General features: G+C 50.2%; 1 protein-coding gene across 1 annotated transcript in view; it reads right to left on the bottom strand.

Moving 5' to 3' along the window:
- Positions 1-23,022, bottom strand: part of LOC137364259 (integrin alpha-D-like) — a 79,060-nt gene that overhangs the window by 32,974 nt on the left and 23,064 nt on the right. Inside the window, exons 6-13 of the mRNA XM_068027587.1 lie at positions 21,987-22,117; positions 21,121-21,269; positions 20,351-20,504; positions 8,830-8,977; positions 8,560-8,636; positions 8,075-8,201; positions 2,228-2,376; positions 309-449 (exon numbers count right to left, since the gene is read on the bottom strand). Coding sequence (XP_067883688.1) covers positions 309-449; positions 2,228-2,376; positions 8,075-8,201; positions 8,560-8,636; positions 8,830-8,977; positions 20,351-20,504; positions 21,121-21,269; positions 21,987-22,117 — 1,076 coding nt within the window. The remainder of the gene's footprint in view (positions 1-308; positions 450-2,227; positions 2,377-8,074; positions 8,202-8,559; positions 8,637-8,829; positions 8,978-20,350; positions 20,505-21,120; positions 21,270-21,986; positions 22,118-23,022) is intronic.

Genomic DNA, 23,022 nt, shown 5'->3' with positions numbered 1-23,022 from the left:
GCACCGCGACCGCCTCGCTCAACTGCACTCGCCCCCTGCCAACCCACCCAAACAACCTACGGGCAAAATAGCCCGAAGCAATTGATCTCTCAGTGACCGCGGGCCGTGCTTACTTAACCGCGGAACCAGCCCAGCTCAAACACCTTGAGCAACTGAACAGAAATGGTTCAAGGGGCCTGTCCCAATGTAGCGGGAGATTTTGGAGACACCTGAAGGAAGGGCAAGAGCGCAGTGCCCTTGAGGTAATGGACAGGTTCCGTCGCATCCTCTAATTTCGTCCATTCCGGCCAGGAGATTTGAATCCTTACCTCAGGACCTAAGTTACAGACAATCACAACTCCACCGACCCACTGCTCATGGAAGAGAGGAGCTCCAATCAGGAGAAGGTCAGTTTCCCCATCGCTGGTGAGATCCACAGTGCACAGTTCCGATCCGAAATAGGAGCCAATCTGCAAGCAGATTCAGCATAGAGTAAAGCTCCCTCTACACTGTCCCCCATCAAACACTCCCCAGGACAGGTACAGTACGGGGGGTTAGATACAGAGTAAAGCTCCCTCTACACTGTCCCCATCAAACACTCCCCAGGACAGGTACAGTACGGGGGTTAGATACAGAGTAAAGCTCCCTCTACACTGTCCTCCATCAAACACTCCCAGGACAGGTACAGTACGGGGGTTAGATACAGAGTAAAGCTCCCTCTACACTGTCCCCCATCAAACACTCCCCAGGACAGGTACAGTACAGGGGTTAGATACAGAGTAAAGCTCCCTCTACACTGTCCCCCATCAAACACTCCCAGGACAGGTACAGTACGGGGGTTAGATACAGAGTAAAGCTCCCTCTACACTGTCCCCCATCAAACACTCCCAGGACAGGTACAGTACGGGGGTTAGATACAGAGTAAAGCTCCCTCTGCACTGTCCCCCATCAAACACTCCCAGGACAGGTACAGTACGGGGGTTAGATACAGAGTAAAGCTCCCTCTACTCTGTCCCCCATCAAACACTCCCCAGGACAGGTACAGTACGGGGGTTAGATACAGAGTAAAGCTCCCTCTACACTGTCCCCCATCAAACACTCCCAGGACAGGTACAGTACGGGGGTTAGATACAGAGTAAAGCTCCCTCTACACTGTCCACATCAAACACTCCCAGGACAGGTACAGTACGGGGGTTAGATACAGAGTAAAGCTCCCTCTACACTGTCCCCCATCAAACACTCCCAGGACAGGTACAGTACGGGGGTTAGATACAGAGTAAAGCTCCCTCTACACTGTCCCCCATCAAACACTCCCCAAGACAGGTACAGTACGGGGGTTAGATACAAAGTAAAGCTCCCTCTACACTGTCCCCATCAAACACTCCCAGGACAGGTACAGTACGGGGGTTAGATACAGAGTAAAGCTCCCTCTACACTGTCCCCCATCAAACACTCCCCAAGACAGGTACAGTACGGGGGTTAGATACAAAGTAAAGCTCCCTCTACACTGTCCCCATCAAACACTCCCAGGACAGGTACAGTACGGGGGTTAGATACAGAGTAAAGCTCCCTCTACACTGTCCCCCATCAAACACTCCCAGGACAGGTACAGTATGGGGGTTAGATACAGAGTAAAGCTCCCTCTACACTGTCCCTCATCAAACACTCCCAGGACAGGTACAGTACGGGGTTAGATACAGAGTAAAGCTCCCTCTACACTGTCCCCATCAAACACTCCCAGGACAGGTACAGTACGGGGGTTAGATACAGAGTAAAGCTCCCTCTACACTGTCCACATCAAACACTCCCAGGACAGGTACAGTACGGGGGTTAGATACAGAGTAAAGCTCCCTCCACACTGTCCCCATCAACAGTGTGACACTCCCTCAGTACTGACCCTCTAACAGTGTGACACTCCCTCAGTACTGACCCTCCGACAGTGTGACACTCCCTCAGTACTGACACTCCGACAGCGCGGTGCTTCCTTGGTACTGGCAATCGGGGATTGTCGGCCTCGGGGGAACGTTCCGCCCAGTGTGGGATCGTGCTGTGCGCAAAATGGCCACTCAGCGGGAATGTTTTCTTTTCATGGCCGGGAGGATTGGGCGGTTTGGGATGCCATAGATCAATCTCTCTGGGTCTCGTGACTCCCTCCCAACCACGGGTAACCCCCCCCCACCCCCACCCTGCGCACCCTCCCCACACCGTGCCATGCCTTGGTGCCCCCTCGCCAGTAGATGCCGGGTACCTGCTCTCCCTGGATGTTCTGCCGTGTTACCCATTGGCTGCCATTGGCTCCTAGTTCGAAGACAATGACTTTTCCCCTGTGTTGATAGCGAGGAGCTCCCACAACATAGAGAGTCCGATTTCCTTGCACTACACCTGCCAAGGAATAGCCTGGATGGAAAATCATGAGAGACTGCACATTACTTTAGGTAGGAAGCATTCAGGAATTATTACAGCCATTATACAGCGTGATCTAACCGGACCGGAACTGTACACAGCGCTCCGAGTGTGGTCTAACCAGACCAGAACTGTACACAGTGCTCCGAGTGCGGTCTAACCAGACCAGAACTGTACACAGTGCTCCGAGTGTGGTCTAACCAGACCAGAACTGTACACAGTGCTCCGAGTGTGGTCTAACCAGACCGGAACTGTACACAGTGCTCCGAGTGTGGTCTAACCAGACCGGAACTGTACACAGTGCTCCGAGTGTGGTCTAACCAGACCAGGATTGTACACAGTGCTCAGAGTGTGGTCTAACCAGATCGGAACTGTACACAGTGCTCCGAGTGTGGTCTAACCAGACCGGAACTGTACACAGTGCTCCGAGTGTGGTCTAACCAGATCGGAACTGTACACAGTGCTCAGAGTGTGGTCTAACCAGACCGGAACTGTACACAGTGCTCAGAGTGTGATCTAACCAGACCGGAACTGTACACAGTGCTCCGAGTGTGATCTAACCAGACCGGAACTGTACACAGTGCTCAGAGTGTGGTCTAACCAGACCGGAACTGTACACAGTGCTCCGAGTGTGGTCTAACCGGACCGGAACTGTACTCAGTGCTCTGAGTGTGGTCTAACCAGACTGGAACTGTACACAGTGCTCAGAGTGTGATCTAACCAGACCGGAACTGTACACAGTGCTCCGAGTGTGATCTAACCAGACCGGAACTGTACACAGTGCTCAGAGTGTGGTCTAACCAGACCGGAACTGTACACAGTGCTCAGAGTGTGGTCCAACCAGACCAGAACTGTACACAGTGCTCCGAGTGTGGTCCAACCAGACCAGAACTGTACACAGTGCTCCGAGTGTGGTCCAACCAGACCGGAACTGTACACAGTGCTCCCAGTGTGGTCCAACCAGACCAGAACTGTACACAGTGCTCCGAGTGTGGTCCAACCAGACCAGAACTGTACACAGTGCTCAGAGTGTGATCTAACCAGACTGGAACTGTACACAGTGCTCCGAGTGTGATCTAACCAGACCGGAACTGTACACAGTGCTCCGAGTGTGATCTAACCAGACCGGAACTGTACACAGTGCTCAGAGTGTGGTCTAACCAGACCGGAACTGTACACAGTGCTCCGAGTGTGGTCTAACCAGATCGGAACTGTACACAGTGCTCAGAGTGTGGTCTAACCAGACCGGAACTGTACACAGTGCTCCGAGAGTGGTCTAACCAGACCGGAACTGTACACAGTGCTCAGAGTGTGATCTAACCAGACCGGAACTGTACACAGTGCTCCGAGTGTGATCTAACCAGACCGGAACTGTACACAGTGCTCAGAGTGTGGTCTAACCAGACCGGAACTGTACACAGTGCTCCGAGTGTGGTCTAACCGGACCGGAACTGTACTCAGTGCTCTGAGTGTGGTCTAACCAGACTGGAACTGTACACAGTGCTCCGAGTGTGATCTAACCAGACCGGAACTGTACACAGTGCTCCGAGTGTGATCTAACCAGACTGGAACTGTACACAGTGCTCCGAGTGTGGTCCAACCAGACCAGAACTGTACACAGTGCTCAGAGTGTGGTCCAACCAGACCGGAACTGTACACAGTGCTCCCAGTGTGGTCCAACCAGACCAGAACTGTACACAGTGCTCCGAGTGTGGTCCAACCAGACCAGAACTGTACACAGTGCTCAGAGTGTGATCTAACCAGACTGGAACTGTACACAGTGCTCAGAGTGTGATCTAACCAGACCGGAACTGTACACAGTGCTCAGAGTGTGATCTAACCAGACCGGAACTGTACACAGTGCTCCGAGTGTGGTCCAACCAGACCAGAACTGTACACAGTGCTCAGAGTGTGGTCTAACCAGACCGGAACTGTACACAGTGCTCCGAGTGTGGTCTAACCAGACCGGAACTGTACACAGTGCTCCGAGTGTGGTCTAACCAGACCGGAACTGTACACAGTGCTCCGAGTGTGGTCTAACCAGACCGGAACTGTACACAGTGCTCCGAGTGTGGTCCAACCAGACCAGAACTGTACACAGTGCTCCGAGTGTGGTCCAACCAGACCGGAACTGTACACAGTGCTCCCAGTGTGGTCCAACCAGACCAGAACTGTACACAGTGCTCCGAGTGTGGTCCAACCAGACCAGAACTTGTACACAGTGCTCCGAGTGTGGTCTAACCAGACCGGAACTGTACACAGTGCTCCGAGTGTGGTCCAACCAGACCGGAACTGTACACAGTGCTCCGAGTGTGGTCCAAGCAGACCGGCACTGTACACAGTGCTCAGAGTGTGGTCTAACCAGACCAGAACTGTACACAGTGCTCAGAGTGTGGTCTAACCAGACCGGAACTGTACACAGTGCTCCGAGTGTGGTCTAACCAGACCAGAACTGTACACAGTGCTCCGAGTGTGATCTAACCGGACCGGAACTGTACACAGTGCTCCGAGTGTGGTCTAACCGGACCGGAACTGTACTCAGTGCTCTGAGTGTGGTCTAACCAGACTGGAACTGTACACAGTGCTCCGAGTGTGATCTAACCAGACCGGAACTGTACACAGTGCTCCGAGTGTGATCTAACCAGACCGGAACTGTACACAGTGCTCCGAGTGTGGTCCAACCAGACCAGAACTGTACACAGTGCTCAGAGTGTGGTCCAACCAGACCAGAACTGTACACAGTGCTCCGAGTGTGGTCCAACCAGACCAGAACTGTCCACAGTGCTCCGAGTGTGGTCCAACCAGACCGGAACTGTACACAGTGCTCCCAGTGTGGTCCAACCAGACCAGAACTGTACACAGTGCTCCGAGTGTGGTCCAACCAGACCAGAACTGTACACAGTGCTCAGAGTGTGATCTAACCAGACTGGAACTGTACACAGTGCTCCGAGTGTGATCTAACCAGACCGGAACTGTACACAGTGCTCCGAGTGTGATCTAACCAGACCGGAACTGTACACAGTGCTCAGAGTGTGGTCTAACCAGACCGGAACTGTACACAGTGCTCCGAGTGTGGTCTAACCAGATCGGAACTGTACACAGTGCTCAGAGTGTGGTCTAACCAGACCGGAACTGTACACAGTGCTCCGAGTGTGGTCTAACCAGACCGGAACTGTACACAGTGCTCAGAGTGTGATCTAACCAGACCGGAACTGTACACAGTGCTCCGAGTGTGATCTAACCAGACCGGAACTGTACACAGTGCTCAGAGTGTGGTCTAACCAGACCGGAACTGTACACAGTGCTCCGAGTGTGGTCTAACCGGACCGGAACTGTACTCAGTGCTCTGAGTGTGGTCTAACAAGACTGGAACTGTACACAGTGCTCCGAGTGTGATCTAACCAGACCGGAACTGTACACAGTGCTCCGAGTGTGATCTAACCAGACTGGAACTGTACACAGTGCTCCGAGTGTGGTCCAACCAGACCAGAACTGTACACAGTGCTCAGAGTGTGGTCCAACCAGACCGGAACTGTACACAGTGCTCCCAGTGTGGTCCAACCAGACCAGAACTGTACACAGTGCTCCGAGTGTGGTCCAACCAGACCAGAACTGTACACAGTGCTCAGAGTGTGATCTAACCAGACTGGAACTGTACACAGTGCTCAGAGTGTGATCTAACCAGACCGGAACTGTACACAGTGCTCAGAGTGTGATCTAACCAGACCGGAACTGTACACAGTGCTCCGAGTGTGGTCCAACCAGACCAGAACTGTACACAGTGCTCAGAGTGTGGTCTAACCAGACCGGAACTGTACACAGTGCTCCGAGTGTGGTCTAACCAGACCGGAACTGTACACAGTGCTCCGAGTGTGGTCTAACCAGACCGGAACTGTACACAGTGCTCCGAGTGTGGTCTAACCAGACCGGAACTGTACACAGTGCTCCGAGTGTGGTCCAACCAGACCAGAACTGTACACAGTGCTCCGAGTGTGGTCCAACCAGACCGGAACTGTACACAGTGCTCCCAGTGTGGTCCAACCAGACCAGAACTGTACACAGTGCTCCGAGTGTGGTCCAACCAGACCAGAACTTGTACACAGTGCTCCGAGTGTGGTCTAACCAGACCGGAACTGTACACAGTGCTCCGAGTGTGGTCCAACCAGACCGGAACTGTACACAGTGCTCCGAGTGTGGTCCAAGCAGACCGGAACTGTACACAGTGCTCAGAGTGTGGCCTAACCAGACCAGAACTGTACACAGTGCTCAGAGTGTGGTCTAACCAGACCGGAACTGTACACAGTGCTCCGAGTGTGGTCTAACCAGACCAGAACTGTACACAGTGCTCCGAGTGTGATCTAACCGGACCGGAACTGTACACAGTGCTCAGAGTGTGGTCTAACCAGACCGGAACTGTACACAGTGCTCAGAGTGTGGTCTAACCAGACCATAACTGTACACAGTGCTCAGAGTGTAGTCTAACCGGACCGGAACTGTACACAGTGCTCCGAGTGTGGTCTAACCAGACCGGAACTGTACACAGTGCTCCGAGTGTGGTCTAACCAGACCGGAACTGTACACAGTGCTCCGAGTGTGGTCCAACCAGACCAGAACTGTACACAGTGCTCCAAGTGTGGTCCAACCAGACCAGAACTTGTACACAGTGCTCCGAGTGTGGTCTAACCAGACCGGAACTGTACACAGTGCTCCGAGTGTGGTCCAACCAGACCAGAACTTGTACACAGTGCTCCGAGTGTGGTCTAACCAGACCGGAACTGTACACAGTGCTCCGAGTGTGGTCTAACCAGACCGGAACTGAACACAGTGCTCCGAGTCTGGTCTAACCAGACCGGAACTGTACACAGTACTCCGAGTGTGGTCCAACCAGACCGGAACTGTACACAGTGCTCCCAGTGTGGTCTAACCAGACCGGAACTGTACACAGTGCTCCGAGTGTGATCTAACCAAATCAGAACTGTACACAGTGCTCAGAGTGTGATCTAACCAGACCGGAACTGTATACAGTGCTCCGAGTGTGGTCTAACCAGACCGGAACTGTACACAGTGCTCCGAGTGTGGTCTAACCAGACCGGAACTGTACACAGTGCTCCGAGTGTGGTCTAACCAGACCAGAACTGTACACAGTGCTCCGAGTGTGGTCTAACCAGACCGGAACTGTACACAGTGCTCCGAGTGTGGTCTAACCAGACCGGAACTGTACACAGTGCTCCGAGTGTGGTCTAACCAGACCGGAACTGTACACAGTGCTCCGAGTGTGATCTAACCAGACCAGAACTGGACACAGTGCTCCGAGTGTGGTCTAACCAGACCGGAACTGTACACAGTGCTCCGAGTGTGGTCTAACCAGACCGGAACTGTACACAGTGCTCCGAGTGTGGTCTAACCACTCTAAGTGGTTAACTAAGTAACATCTCTGCTTTTCAATTCTCACCCTCGAGAAATGACTCCCAGTGCTTGTTTGGCTGTTTGCAGAGTTATTCAACTGAGTCACTATTTTTAGTGAGGAGCTATTTACCCAGATCTGCCTGTTACCCTCCCACGTTATCAGATTTACTAAGGTATTGCTTTGGGACCTGACTGCTGAAGTCACCCCCCGGGCCCCCAACACCTCCGCCAATCCTGAGAGCTTTCCTGCCACGCGCAGCTCCTGCAGTCGAATAGCTGTGGTTACCTAGATAGGAATTCTTCATATCACTGTGTGACTTCGAGATGTTGATGAAGATCGATGAGTTGCCTCTGATTTCCAACAGGCCCCCGGACCAATCGAAAGCCCCCACAGTCCCGACAGCGAGGGTATCCTATTGAGAGATTGGAGGATTGTGAGGAAGTGAGGGAGTCACCCTCTGCCTGTGGGAGGTAGAGCGTCACCCGAGACAGGAGGAGGGGGGGGGGGGGTGGGCAACTATTTCCCAGCTTTGCTCAACCCTCATCGACTGACCCTCCGACAGTGCGGCACTCCCTCATTACCGACTCAGAGGCGAGGGAGAGTGAGGGCGTCGGGCCCTGGCGCGACAAGCGAGCGGGACGCGGAGTGGGCGGGGGGTGGCGGCGGCGGGTGGGGGTGGGGGAACCGGAGGTAGAATTAGGGGGCGGACGAGCTCAGGGCTGACCCCGGGGATTCTGCGCGTCTCTGAGCTGCCCGTTGGGTTCACTTACGCGGGTGAGGAGGGCACTGAATCCACCTTGTGCCAGTTCCTGCGCGAAGGAGCTCTCGTTCGTCAAAGTGTGCGTTCCTGTGGGGCCGATAATTCAACATTTTACAGACGTTCGCGAATCGCAGAGAAATACTGGAGCCCGGCACCCGATTTCGCCATTCAGTGAGTGAGGGCAAGTGAGAGGGTGAAGGACAGATAGTGAGGGTGAGAGAAAGTGAGATTGACTCGATTTGAAAAGTATCTTCAGTCACGGAGACTCTGGAAATCTTACCCTCGATATTATAAATCTTTGACTTCAATCCCTCGAAGATATTTTGAAGGTCACCGTAACTTTTCACTTTAATCAGATAACTCGGTGAGGACGCAATGGTCTCCAGTTCCTTCTCAGCTCGACTGCCAGGGGAGAACCCATCACCCACCTTTCCAAAAAATATCCTGTTAATATTGAACATAAAGAACAAATACCACACACACTCACACTGGTATACACACAGACACTGGTATACATACAGACACTGGTATACACACAGACACTGGTATACACACTCACACTGGTATACACACAGACACTGGTATCCACACAGACACTGGTATACACAGACACTGGTATACACAGACACTGGTATACACACTCACACTGGTATACACACAGACACTGGTATACACAGACACTGGTATACACAGACACTGGTATACACACAGACACTGGTATACACAGACACTGGTATACACACAGACACTGGTATACACACAGACACTGGTATACACAGACACTGGTATACACACAGACACTGGTATATACAGACACTGGTATACACACAGACACTGGTATACACACTCACACTGGTATACACACAGACACTGGTATACACACAGACACTGGTATACACAGACACTGGTATACACAGACACTGGTATACACACAGACACTGGTATACACAGACACTGGTACACACAGACACTGGTATACACACAGACACTGGTATATACAGACACTGGTATACACAGACACTGGTATACACACAGACACTGGTATACACAGACACTGGTATACACACAGACACTGGTATATACAGACACTGGTATACACAGACACTGGTATACACACAGACACTGGTATACACAGACACTGGTATACACACAGACACTGGTATACACAGACACTGGTATACACAGACACTGGTATACACACAGACACTGGTATACACAGACACTGGTATACACACAGACACTGGTATATACAGACACTGGTATACACACAGACACTGGTATACACACTCACACTGGTATACACACAGACACTGGTATATACAGACACTGGTATACACACAGACACTGGTATACACACTCACACTGGTATACACACAGACACTGGTATACACAGACACTGGTATACACAGACACTGGTATACACACAGACACTGGTATACACACTCACACTGGTATACACAGACACTGGTATACACACAGACACTGGTATATACAGACACTGGTATACACACAGACACTGGTATACACACTCACACTGGTATACACACAGACACTGGTATACACAGACACTGGTATACACAGACACTGGTATACACACAGACACTGGTATACACACTCACACTGGTATACACAGACACTGGTATACACACAGACACTGGTATACACAGACACTGGTATACATAGACACTGGTATACATACAGACACTGGTATATACAGACCCTGGTATACACACAGACACTGGTATACACACAGACACTGGTATACATACAGACACTGGTATACACAGACACTGGTATATACAGACACTGGTATACACAGACACTGGTATACACAGACACTGGTATACACACAGACACTGGTATATACAGACACTGGTATACACACAGACACTGGTATATACACAGACACTGGTATACACAGACACTGGTATACACACAGACACTGGTATACACACAGACACTGGTATACATCTTTACCCGGCCAAGATGGCTCCTGGGCTGGAAGCTCCCTAGGAAGCTCCCTTGCTGTTCAACTCTATCCATGGCCATCTGCTCCCATCCCTAACGTTTTCTCCCCCAATCTGCCCTCTTAAACTGTTTAAATTCCCCTGGCTCTTTAAATCAGTTCATTTTAGCCCTATCTAAAAGTTAACATCTCCACCCCGCACCCCCTTCCCCTGCACCCCCCCCCCCCCACCCCCTCCCTCTACCCCTCCCCCTTGCATCCCCTCCTCCCACCGGCACCATCCTACACCTGTGTAGGGGCCCTAACTGCCTTGTGGGCGCCTCGGGAGAGACCAAGGCTAAGGGAGTAAACCCTAACAGAAAATCCGGAGCGGAACCCCGTAGGCGGTCATGTGTCACCTTTGGCATGTTTCCGGCAGTTCCTGCAGCCATACTGGTGCCAAACGTCGTGTCCTGCACTCCTTTGGACCCCACCAGAAAGGCCGAGAGGGGGGTTTTGACGACTGGGCAACTCTCAACCTCCATAAATTTGCCCAGGCATGCGCCATGGAGAGGTCACTCCATAGTTGCCTCACAGCGACTGAAACAACACGGAAGGCAGCAGTTACGGGTTATAAGTCCAGATAAATTGGCGTAGAAACTGGGCGCCACGGGTTGCCTTTGTCGGTGGGAGAGGTCATTGCACCTCACTGGACAGCTACCGCCCGCCTCAAACCGGGCAGCCCCCGGTCAATAAGGTTCTGTCCCGCCACAGTCTGCCTGCTTCAATGGGTGCTTGGAGCTCAGGGTCATTGCCCGAAAGGTGGACTGATACACCGCACCAAACAACATGAAAAAAGGAAAGAAGGTACCAGCCCTTCGCTTTGCAAGCTGGAACGTCAGAACTATGTGTCCTGGCCTGTCGGAAGACCTTACACAAATCAACGATTCTCGGAAGACCGCCATCATTAACAACGAGCTCAGTAGATTCAATGTGGACATTGCAGCACTTCAGGAGACTCGCCTCCCCGCGAGTGGCTCTCTAGCAGAGCAAGACTACACCTTCTTCTGGCAGGGCAGGGATCCTGAAGAACCAAGACAGCATGGAGTGGGCTTCGCCATCAGAAACTCCTTGCTCAGCATGATAGAGCCTCCCTCAAATGGCTCGGAACGCATACTGTCCATCCGACTGCTCACCACCTCTGGTCCAGTACACCTACTCAGCATCTATGCTCCAACACTCTGCTCCCCACCTGAAGCTAAAGACCAGTTCTATGAACAACTCCATAACATCATTAGCAGCATCCCCAACACCGAACACCTATTCCTGCTGGGGGACTTTAATGCCAGGGTTGGGGCCGACCATGACTCATGGCCCTCCTGCCTTGGGCGCTATGGCGTTGGAAGGATGAATGAGAACGGGCAGAGACTGCTTGAGTTGTGTACCTATCATAACCTCTGCATCACCAACTCGTTCTTTCACACTAAACCCTGTCACCAGGTTTCATGGAGGCACCCAAGATCACGTCGTTGGCACCAGCTAGACCTCATTGTCACAAGGCGAGCCGCCTTAAACAGTGTTCAAATCACACGCAGCTTCCACAGTGCGGACTGCGACACCGACCACTCCCTGGTGTGCAGCAAGGTTAGACTCAAACCAAAGAAGTTGCATCATTCCAAGCAGAAGGGCCACCCGCGCATCAACACGAGCAGAATTTCTCACCCACAGCTGTTACAAAAATTTCTAAATTCACTTGTAAACAGCCCTTCAAAACACTCCCACAGGGGATGCTGAGACCAAGTGGGCCCACATCAGCGACGCCATCTATGAGTCAGCTTTGACCACCTACGGCAAACGTGCGAAGAGAAATGCAGACTGGTTTCAATCTCATAATGAAGAGCTGGAACCTGTCATAGCCGCTAAGCGCATTGCACTTTTGAACTACAAGAAAGCCCCCAGCGAGTTAACATCCGCAGCACTTAAAGCAGCCAGAAGTACTGCACAAAGAACAGCCAGGCGCTGCGCAAACGACTACTGGCAACACCTATGCAGTCATATTCAGCTGGCCTCAGACACCGGAAACATCAGAGGAATGTATGATGGCATGAAGAGAGCTCTTGGGCCAACCATCAAGAAGATCACCCCCCTCAAATCTAAATCGGGGGACATAATCACTGACCAACGCAAACAGATGGACCGCTGGGTTGAGCACTACCTAGAACTGTACTCCAGGGAGAATGCTGTCACTGAGACTGCCCTCAATGCAGCCCAGCCTCTACCAGTCATGGATGAGCTGGACATACAGCCAACCAAATCGGAACTCAGTGATGCCATTGATTCCCTAGCCAGCGGAAAAGCCCCTGGGAAGGACAGCATTACCCCTGAAATAATCAAGAGTGCCAAGCCTGCTATACTCTCAGCACTACATGAACTGCTATGCCTGTGCTGGGACGAGGGAGCAGTACCCCAGGACATGCGCGATGCCAACATCATCACCCTCTATAAAAACAAAGGTGACCGCGGTGACTGCAACAACTACCGTGGAATCTCCCTGTTCAGCATAGTGGGGAAAGTCTTTGCTCGAGTCGCTCTGAACAGGCTCCAGAAGCTGGCCGAGCGCGTCTACCCTGAGGCACAGTGTGGCTTTCGTGCAGAGAGATCGACTATTGACATGCTGTTCTCCCTTCGTCAGATACAGGAGAAATGCCGTGAACAACAGATGCCCCTCTACATTGCTTTCATTGATCTCACCAAAGCCTTTGACCTCGTCAGCAGACGTGGTCTCTTCAGACTACTAGAAAAGATCGGATGTCCACCAAAGCTACTAAGTATCATCACCTCATTCCATGACAATATGAAAGGCACAATTCAACATGGTGGCTCCTCATCAGAGCCCTTTCCTATCCTGAGTGGTGTGAAACAGGGCTGTGTTCTCGCACCCACACTTTTTGGGATTTTCTTCTCCCTGCTGCTTTCACATGCGTTCAAATCCTCTGAAGAAGGAATTTTCCTCCACACAAGATCAGGGGGCAGGTTGTTCAACCTTGCCCGTCTAAGAGCGAAGTCAAAAGTACGGAAAGTCCTCATCAGAGAACTCCTCTTTGCTGACGATGCTGCTTTAACATCTCACACTGAAGAATGCCTGCAGAGTCTCATCGACAGGTTTGCGTCTGCCTGCAATGAATTTGGCCTAACCATCAGCCTCAAGAAAACGAACATCATGGGGCAGGATGTCAGAAATGCTCCATCCATCAATATTGGCGACCACGCTCTGGAAGTGGTTCAAGAGTTCACCTACCTAGGCTCAACTATCACCAGTAACCTGTCTCTAGATGCAGAAATCAACAAGCGCATGGGTAAGGCTTCCACTGCTATGTTCAGACTGGCCAAGAGAGTGTGGGAAAATGGCGCACTGACACGGAACACAAAAGTCCGAGTGTATCAGGCCTGTGTCCTCAGTACCTTGCTCTACGGCAGCGAGGCCTGGACAACGTATGCCAGCCAAGAGCGACGTCTCAATTCATTCCATCTTCGCTGCCTTCGGAGAATACTTGGCATCAGGTGGCAGGACCGTATCTCCAACACAGAAGTCCTCGAGGCGGCCAACATCCCCAGCTTATACACACTACTGAGCCAGCGGCGCTTGAGATGGCTTGGCCATGTGAGCCGCATGGAAGATGGCAGGATCCCCAAAGACACATTGTACAGCGAGCTCGCCACTGGTATCAGACCCACCGGCCGTCCATGTCTCCGTTATAAAGACGTCTGCAAACGCGACATGAAATCGTGTGACATTGATCACAAGTCGTGGGAGTCAGTTGCCAGCGTTCGCCAGAGCTGGCGGGCAGCCATAAAGACAGGGCTAAATTGTGGCGAGTCGAAGAGACTTAGTAGTTGGCAGGAAAAAAGACAGAGGCGCAAGGGGAGAGCCAACTGTGCAACAGCCCCAACAAACAAATTTCTCTGCAGCACCTGTGGAAGAGTCTGTCACTGCAGAATTGGCCTTTATAGCCACTCCAGGCGCTGCTTCACAAACCACTGACCACCTCCAGGCGCGTATCCATTGTCTCTCGAGATAAGGAGGCCCAAAAGAAAGAAGAAGAAAGAAAGAAGGTATACACAGACACTGGTATACACAGACACTGGTATATACAGACACTGGTATACACAGACACTGGTATACACAGACACTGGTATACATACAGACACTGGTATATACAGACACTGGTATACACAGACACTGGTATACACACAGACACTGGTATACACAGACACTGGTATACACACAGACACTGGTATACACACAGACACTGGTATACACAGACACTGGTATACACACAGACACTGGTATACATACAGACACTGGTATATACAGACACTGGTATACATACAGACACTGGTATACACACAGACACTGGTATATACAGACACTGGTATACACACAGACACTGGTATACACAGACACTGGTATACACAGACACTGGTATACACACAGACATTGGTATATACAGACACTGGTATACACACAGACACTGGTATACACACAGACACTGGTATATACAGACACTGGTATACACAGACACTGGTATACACACAGACACTGGTATACACACAGACACTGGTATACACAGACACTGGTATACATACAGACACTGGTATATACAGACACTGGTATACACAGACACTGGTATACACAGACACTGGTATACACACAGACACTGGTATACACAGACACTGGTATACACAGACACTGGTATACATACAGACACTGGTATATACAGACACTGGTATACACACAGACACTGGTATACACAGACACTGGTATACACAGACACTGGTATACACACAGACACTGGTATACACAGACACTGGTATACACACAGACACTGGTATACATACAGACACTGGTATACACAGACACTGGTATACACAGACACTGGTATACACACAGACACTGGTATACACACAGACACTGGTATACACAGACACTGGTATACACACAGACACTGGTATACATACAGACACTGGTATATACAGACACTGGTATACACACAGACACTGGTATATACAGACACTGGTATACACACAGACACTGGTATACACAGACACTGGTATACACACAGACACTGGTATATACAGACACTGGTATACACAGACACTGGTATACACACAGACACTGGTATACACACAGACACTGGTATATACAGACACTGGTATACACACAGACACTGGTATATACAGACACTGGTATACATACAGACACTGGTATACACACAGACACTGGTATACACACAGACACTGGTATATACAGACACTGGTATACACACAGACACTGGTATACACACAGACACTGGTATATACAGACACTGGTATATACAGACACTGGTATATACAGACACTGGTATACACACAGACACTGGTATACACAGACACTGGTATACACAGACACTGGTATATGCAGACACTGGTATATACAGACACTGGTATATACAGACACTGGTATATACAGACACTGGTATACACACAGACACTGGTATACACACACTGGTATACACAGACACTGGTATACACTCAGACACTGGTATACACACAGACACTGGTATACACAGACACTGGTATACACACAGACACTGGTATATACAGACACTGGTATATACAGACACTGGTATATACACACACTGGTATACACACAGACACTGGTATACACACACTGGTATACACACAGACACTGGTATACACACAGACACTGGTATACACACACTGGTATACACACAGACACTGGTATACACAGACACTGGTATACACACAGACACTGGTATACACACACTGGTATACACACACTGGTATACACAGAGACACTGGTATACACAGACACTGGTATACACACAGACACTGGTATATACAGACACTGGTATATACAGACACTGGTATACACACAGACACTGGTATATACAGACACTGGTATATACAGACACTGGTATATACAGACACTGGTATACACACAGACACTGGTATACACAGACACTGGTATACACAGACACTGGTATACACACAGACACTGGTATACATACAGACACTGGTATACACAGACACTGGTATACACAGACACTGGTATACACACAGACACTGGTATACACAGACACTGGTATACACACAGACACTGGTATACATACAGACACTGGTATATACAGACACTGGTATACACACAGACACTGGTATATACAGACACTGGTATACACACAGACACTGGTATACACAGACACTGGTATACACACAGACACTGGTATATACAGACACTGGTATACACAGACACTGGTATATGCACAGACACTGGTATACACACAGACACTGGTATACACACAGACACTGGTATATACAGACACTGGTATACACACAGACACTGGTATATACAGACACTGGTATACACAGACACTGGTATACACACAGACACTGGTATACACACAGACACTGGTATATACAGACACTGGTATACACACAGACACTGGTATACACACAGACACTGGTATATACAGACACTGGTATATACAGACACTGGTATATACAGACACTGGTATACACACAGACACTGGTATATACAGACACTGGTATATACAGACACTGGTATATACAGACACTGGTATACACACAGACACTGGTATACACAGACACTGGTATACACAGACACTGGTATACACACAGACACTGTTATATGCAGACACTGGTATATACAGACACTGGTATATACAGACACTGGTATACACACAGACACTGGTATACACACACTGGTATACACAGACACTGGTATACACTCAGACACTGGTATACACACACTGGTATACACACAGACACTGGTATACACAGACACTGGTATACACACAGACACTGGTATATACAGACACTGGTATATACAGACACTGGTATATACACACACTGGTATACACACAGACACTGGTATACACACACTGGTATACACACACTGGTATACACACACTGGTATACACACAGACACTGGTATACACACAGACACTGGTATACACACACTGGTATACACACAGACACTGGTATACACAGACACTGGTATACACACAGACACTGGTATACACACACTGGTATACACACACTGGTATACACAGAGACACTGGTATACACAGACACTGGTATACACACAGACACTGGTATATACAGACACTGGTATATACAGACACTGGTATACACACAGACACTGGTATATACAGACACTGGTATATACAGACACTGGTATACACACAGACACTGGTATACACAGACACTGGTATACACAGACACTGGTATACACACAGACACTGTTATACACACAGACACTGTTATATACAGACACTGGTATATACAGACACTGGTATACACACAGACACTGGTATACACACACTGGTATACACAGACACTGGTATACACACAGACACTGGTATACACACACTGGTATACACACAGACACTGGTATACACACAGACACTGGTATACACACACTGGTATACACAGAGACACTGGTATACACAGACACTGGTATACACAGACACTGGTATATACAGACACTGGTATATACACACTGGTTATACACACAGACACTGGTATACACACACCGGTATACACACAGACACTGGTATACACACAGACACTGGTATACACACAGACACTGGTATACACACACTGGTATACACACAGACGCTGGTATACACACAGACGCTGGTATACACACACTGGTATACACACAGACACTGGTATACACACACTGGTATTGACACAGACACTGGTATACACACACACTGGTATACATACACTGGTATACACAGAGACACTGGTACACACACATCGGTATACACACAGACACTGGTATACACACACTGGTATACACACAGACACAGGAAGACACACACCGGTATACACAAAGACACTGGTATACACACAGACACTGGAAGACACACACCGGTATACACACAGACACTGGTATACACACACTGGTATACACACAGACACTGGTCTACACACACTGGTATACACACAGACACTGGTATACACACATCGGTATACACACAGACACAGGAAGACACACACCGGTATACACACAGACACTGGTATACACACAGACACTGGTATACACACAGGTATATACACAGACACTAGTATACACACACTGGTATACACACACTGGTATACACACAGACACTGGTATACACACACTGGTATACACACAGACACTGGAAGACACACACCGGTATACACACAGACACCGGTATACACACACTGGTATACACACAGACACTGGTATACATACACTGGTATACACACAGACACTGGTATACACACACCGGTATACACACAGAGGTATACACACACTGGTATACACGCAGACACTGGCATATACACACCGGTATACACAGAGACACTGGTATGCACACATCGGTATACACACAGACACTGGTATATATACAGACCCTGGTATACACACAGACACTGGTATGTACACAGACACTGGTATATACACACACCAGTATACACACACCAGTACACACACACCAGTACACACACACCGACACTGGTATACACACACCGGTATAAACACAGAGGTATACACACACCGGTATACAGACAGACACTGGTATACACACAGACACTAGTATACACACACTGGAAAACACACAGCAGTATACACACAGACATCAGTATACACACAGACACTGGTATACACACACCGGTATACACACACCGGTATACACACAGACACTGGTATACATACAGACACTGGTATATACACACAGACACTGGTATGCACACACTGGTATATACACAGACACTGGTATAAACACACTAGTATACTCAAAGACACTAACATGCACACAGACACTGGTGTACACACAGACACTGGTATACACACAGACACCGACATGCACACAGACACCGACATGCACACAGACACCGGTATACACAGCCCGGTATACACGCAGATATTGGTATACACATACCGGTATACACACAGACACTGGTAAACATGCAGACACTGGTATATACACACTGGTATGCACAGACCAGTATACACACACTGGTATGCACACACCGGTATACACACACTGGTATACACACAGACACTGGTATACACAAACCGGTATACACACAGACACTGGTATACACACTGACACTGGTATACACACTGACACTGGTATACACACACCGGTACACACACAGACACTGGTATACACACACCTGTATACACACAAACACTGGTATACATACAGACACTGGTATACACACAGACACCGGTATACACACACAGACACCGGTATACACACACAGGTACACACACAGACACTGGTATACACACACCTGTATACACACAGACACTGGTATACATACAGACACTGGTATACACACAGACACCGGTATACACACACAGACACCGGTATACACACACAGACACCGGTATACACACACAGACACTGGTATACACACTAGTATACACACACTGGTATAGATACAGACACTGGTATACACAGAGACAACGGTATACACACACTGGTATATACACAGACACTGGTATAAACACACACACACACCGGTATACACACATTGGTATACATACACCGGTATATACAAACACATACAGGTATATTACACACAAACACAGATATACACACAGACACCGGTGTACACACAGACACCAGTATACACACAGACACAGGTATCCACACACACACACAGAGGTATACACACACATACACCCACACACACAGGTACACGGACACACATACTCTCTCTCTCTCTCTCACACACACACACACACACTCCGTCACGATCATGGACCATTCTGACAGACTCCTCGTCCTACCCCGATTGCACAGCGAATGATGTTTTTCTCTTCAGCGGACTCAATGGTCTTGGCAAGGTCCTGATCACCGGCCGTTGTCTCTCCGTCTGTGATGACAATCAGCAGTCTGGTAGCCTCATCCCGGGCTCCTTGATCCTCGGTGAAAACGTTCTTTCTACCAGAGCAGGAAAGAAGGCAAAGCACAGCCCAGTCAAGGAATCAACTTCCTTTCAGGCAACGCGTTCCAGACCAACAACGACTCGCTCGCTCCGTTAAAACGATGTTTCCTCGCGTCCGCCTCTGGTTCTTTCACCGATCACCTTTCGATCTGCGTCTCCCACCCCCCCCCCCCCCCGGTTACCTGCCACCGGAGACAGTATCTCCTTATCTACGCCAGCGAATCCCCTTCCCGGTTTTGAACGCCTCGATTCAACCTCCGCTTAACCTTCTCCGCTGCAAGGGGAACAATCCCAGCTTCCTCCCTCAACCCCGGGACCATTCCAGTAAATATCCCCTGCCCCCTCTCGAAAGTCGTGACACCAACCCCCCCACCCCCCACCCCCCAACCCCCACCACCGAGAGTTTGGCGACTGCAGCTGGACCCAATGCTCCAGAAATGGGGCCCGGGTACTGTTCCACAAAGAGCTGTCCCACTATCTTGAGTATATCGGCTCCAGTGAGACAGACCGGGTTGCAGTACGGAACCCTTCATTGACCGGGTCCTGGCGGCCCCGAGGTCGGACAACAATCTCCTTCACCGCACTCCCTCAATCACCATGACCTCTGCTCACATCACGAAATCAATCGCATTGGCTGTCAGCGTCACACTCTCCATCAGCTTAATCTCTTTGATCTTCGCTGCCAGGTCAATTTTCTCATCCCGAAATTCTTTGAAATTCAGCTCAATCTTTTGCACTCCTGAATACTGCACAACTGCAAACTGAAGGAAGAACGGGGGAGGGGTGTTAAAAGTATCAATCCCCAAACTAATCCCACTGCCCCGCTCTCTCCCCATATCCCTGTATCAATCCCCAAACTAATCCCACTGCCCCGCTCTCTCCCCATATCCCTGTATCAATCCCCAAACTAATCCCACTGCCCCGCTCTCTCCCCAAATCCCTGTATCAATCCCCAAACTAATCCCACTGCCCCGCTCTCTCCCCATATCCCTGTATCAATCCCCAAACTAATCCCACTGCCCCGCTCTCTCCCCATAGCCCTGTATCACTCCCCAAACTAATCCCCTTGCCCCGCTCTCTCCCCATATCCCTGTATCAATCCCCAAACTAATCCCACTGCCCCGCTCTCTCCCCATAGCCCTGTATCAATCCCCAAACTAATCCCACTGCCCCGCTCTCTCCCCATAGCCCTGTATCAATCCCCAAACTAATCCCACTGCCCCGCTCTCTCCCCATATCCCTGTATCAAACCCCAAACTAATCCCACTGTCCCGCTCTCTCCCCATAGCCCTGTATCAATCCCCAAACTAATCTCACTGTCCCGCTCTCTCCCCGTGTCCCTGTATCAATCCCCAAACTAATCTCACTGCCCCGCTCTCTCCCCATATCCCTGTATCAATCCCCAAACTAATCTCACTGCCCCGCTCTCTCCCCTCAGCCTTGTAACTAACTCCCCTCCTTTACTGCCCCACACATACCTGCATGAGGCTGGTATCTGAACTGTTCATCATATTTAACATAAACCGTTTGTTATTTTCCAAATCTCGCTTGGAGAGACTGTTTGAGCCGTCGAACAGGAAAACTACATCGAGAGCCACGATGGGACACTCTGGGAGACAGAGAGAGAGCAAACGAGAGGGTCAGTACTGAGGGAGTGTCACACTGTTAGAGGGTCAGTACTGAGGGAGTGCCGCACTGTCTGAGGGTCAGTACTGAGGGAGCGCCACACTGTCGCAGGGTCAGTACTGAGGGAGCTCCGCACTGTCGGAGGGTCAGTACTGAGGGAGCTCCGCACTGTCGGAGGGTCAGTACTGAGGGAGTGCCGGACTGTCGCAGGGTCAGTACTGAGGGAGTGTCACACTGTCAGAGGGTCAGTACTGAGGGAGCTCCGCACTGTCGGAGGGTCAGTACTGAGGGAGTGCCGGACTGTCGCAGGGTCAGTACTGAGGGAGTGTCACACTGTCAGAGGGTCAGTACTGAGGGAGCTCCGCACTGTCGGAGGGTCAGTACTGAGGGAGTGCCGGACTGTCGCAGGGTCAGTACTGAGGGAGTGTCACACTGTCAGAGGGTCAGTACTGAGGGAGTGTCACACTGTCAGAGGGTCAGTACTGAGGGAGTGCCACACTGTCAGAGGGTCAGTACTGAGGGAGTGTCACACTGTTAGAGGGTCGGTACTGAGGGAGTGTCACACTGTCGGAGGGTCAGGACTGAGGGAGTGTCGCACTGTCGGAGGGTCAGTACTGAGGGAGTGTCGCACTGTCAGAGGGTCAGTACTGAGGGAGTGTCACACTGTCAGAGGGTCAGTACTGAGGGAGTGCCACACTGCTCAGAGGGTCAGTACTGAGGGAGTGTCACACTGTTAGAGGGTCGGTACTGAGGGAGTGTCACACTGTCGGAGGGTCAGTACTGAGGGAGTGTCGCACTGTCGGAGGGTCAGTACTGAGGGAGTGTCACACTGTCAGAGGGTCAGTACTGAGGGAGTGCCACACTGTCAGAGGGTCAGTACTGAGGGAG

The sequence above is a fragment of the Heterodontus francisci genome, unplaced genomic scaffold (assembly GCF_036365525.1).
Source record: "Heterodontus francisci isolate sHetFra1 unplaced genomic scaffold, sHetFra1.hap1 HAP1_SCAFFOLD_882, whole genome shotgun sequence".
Taxonomy (NCBI): Eukaryota; Metazoa; Chordata; class Chondrichthyes; order Heterodontiformes; family Heterodontidae; genus Heterodontus; species Heterodontus francisci.
The sequence above is the reverse complement of the archived record's forward strand: the minus strand, read 5'-3'. Positions and strand labels throughout refer to the sequence as shown.